The 1,059-nt window shown below is 51.0% G+C and overlaps 1 protein-coding gene across 1 annotated transcript in view; it reads left to right on the top strand.

The window, feature by feature from the left end:
- Window positions 1-194: 194 nt before the first annotated feature.
- EMH_0019530 (uncharacterized protein) overlaps window positions 195-1,059 on the top strand; it is a gene marked incomplete at both ends in the record, with an annotated part of 1,504 nt that continues 639 nt past the window's right edge. The window contains 2 exon segments of the mRNA XM_013501375.1: window positions 195-267; window positions 810-1,041. Of these exon segments, the coding sequence (XP_013356829.1) occupies window positions 195-267; window positions 810-1,041 (305 nt within the window).

The following is a 1,059-nucleotide window of genomic DNA, read 5'->3' on the forward strand; positions in this document are numbered from 1 at the left end:
AAACTCCATTCGCTTTCATATTGTGCAATCGAACCTTACAGGCGATTATGTCCTAGTGCTTGTAGGGAGCATACTTCTTCACATGGCTGTGGGGCAGGACGGCAGAACGTACTTCGCGTTCTGGAAAGTAAAGTGGATCAAGTAGTAGCTGTGCGCTGCGTGGATGCGTCGCTACTTTTGAGCGCCTAGTGAAGATGTTCAATGCAGTATATCAGATCTTGCAGGGAAGTGCAAGAGGAGAGGGAACGGGCTTGGCGTCTCGGCTGCGCTGTAGGAATATTTGACACATTAGCTAAGTCTTTACGGAAACCAGCAAGGGAAGCAAGCAAGAATTGTGCAGTCGTGAATAGAGAGTGAAATTCCGTTGCTTCGGTGGGGTCATTGGAGCTGCTGTGAAAAGTAGGTGCAGCTCAGCGGGGAAGAAAACGTCTCACTACTGACGGAGCCATGCAGGTTGTACGCACGTAGCATAAGCGCGCACTTGGCATTCGTCTACCAGGAGCGTGTTATGATGATTTCGAAGATCTAACACTCATCTCTCTGCATCCATGACGTTCGCCTGTCCGACTCCTCTGCCAGAGTATTAAGTACATTGCATTGGTCGATGCTTAAATGCGAAGCAAAAAACTTTAGCAGCATTGGCAATTCAGTGGGATGGCTTGGCAGGCTTGTGAACGTGTCCAATACTCCGTTTGTTTATCGTGAAGTCCTGAAATCGGACATTGTAAGGGTCCACAGCAGAGGCATATTCGTGGCTCGCGTCGTGATGTGATAACTGCACTGCACGGGATGTTGTTGGGACTGTACAGGAGGTTTCCTTCAGACGGTAGGTCTGGGATCTACCGGAGTAGCGCTGCGGTGTTTGGACGGCTCGGGGAGCTCGAATGCTTGTAAACGCAAGGCGTTTCTCGGAGGTGCTGACATTCACCCCACGCCCTGGAAGATCAAGGCAACGCTGATATGCATCAAGGGCAAGCTGCAGAGAAAGGCGGTTCTGTGGGAAACACTGCTCCGACGTAGCTCGACAACGATTAGGGCTTGGTGAGGGGCACGCAGTCT

The sequence above is a fragment of the Eimeria mitis genome, genomic scaffold (genome assembly GCF_000499745.2).
Source record: "Eimeria mitis Houghton genomic scaffold, Emh_scaff679, whole genome shotgun sequence".
Lineage (NCBI taxonomy): Eukaryota > Apicomplexa > Conoidasida > Eucoccidiorida > Eimeriidae > Eimeria > Eimeria mitis.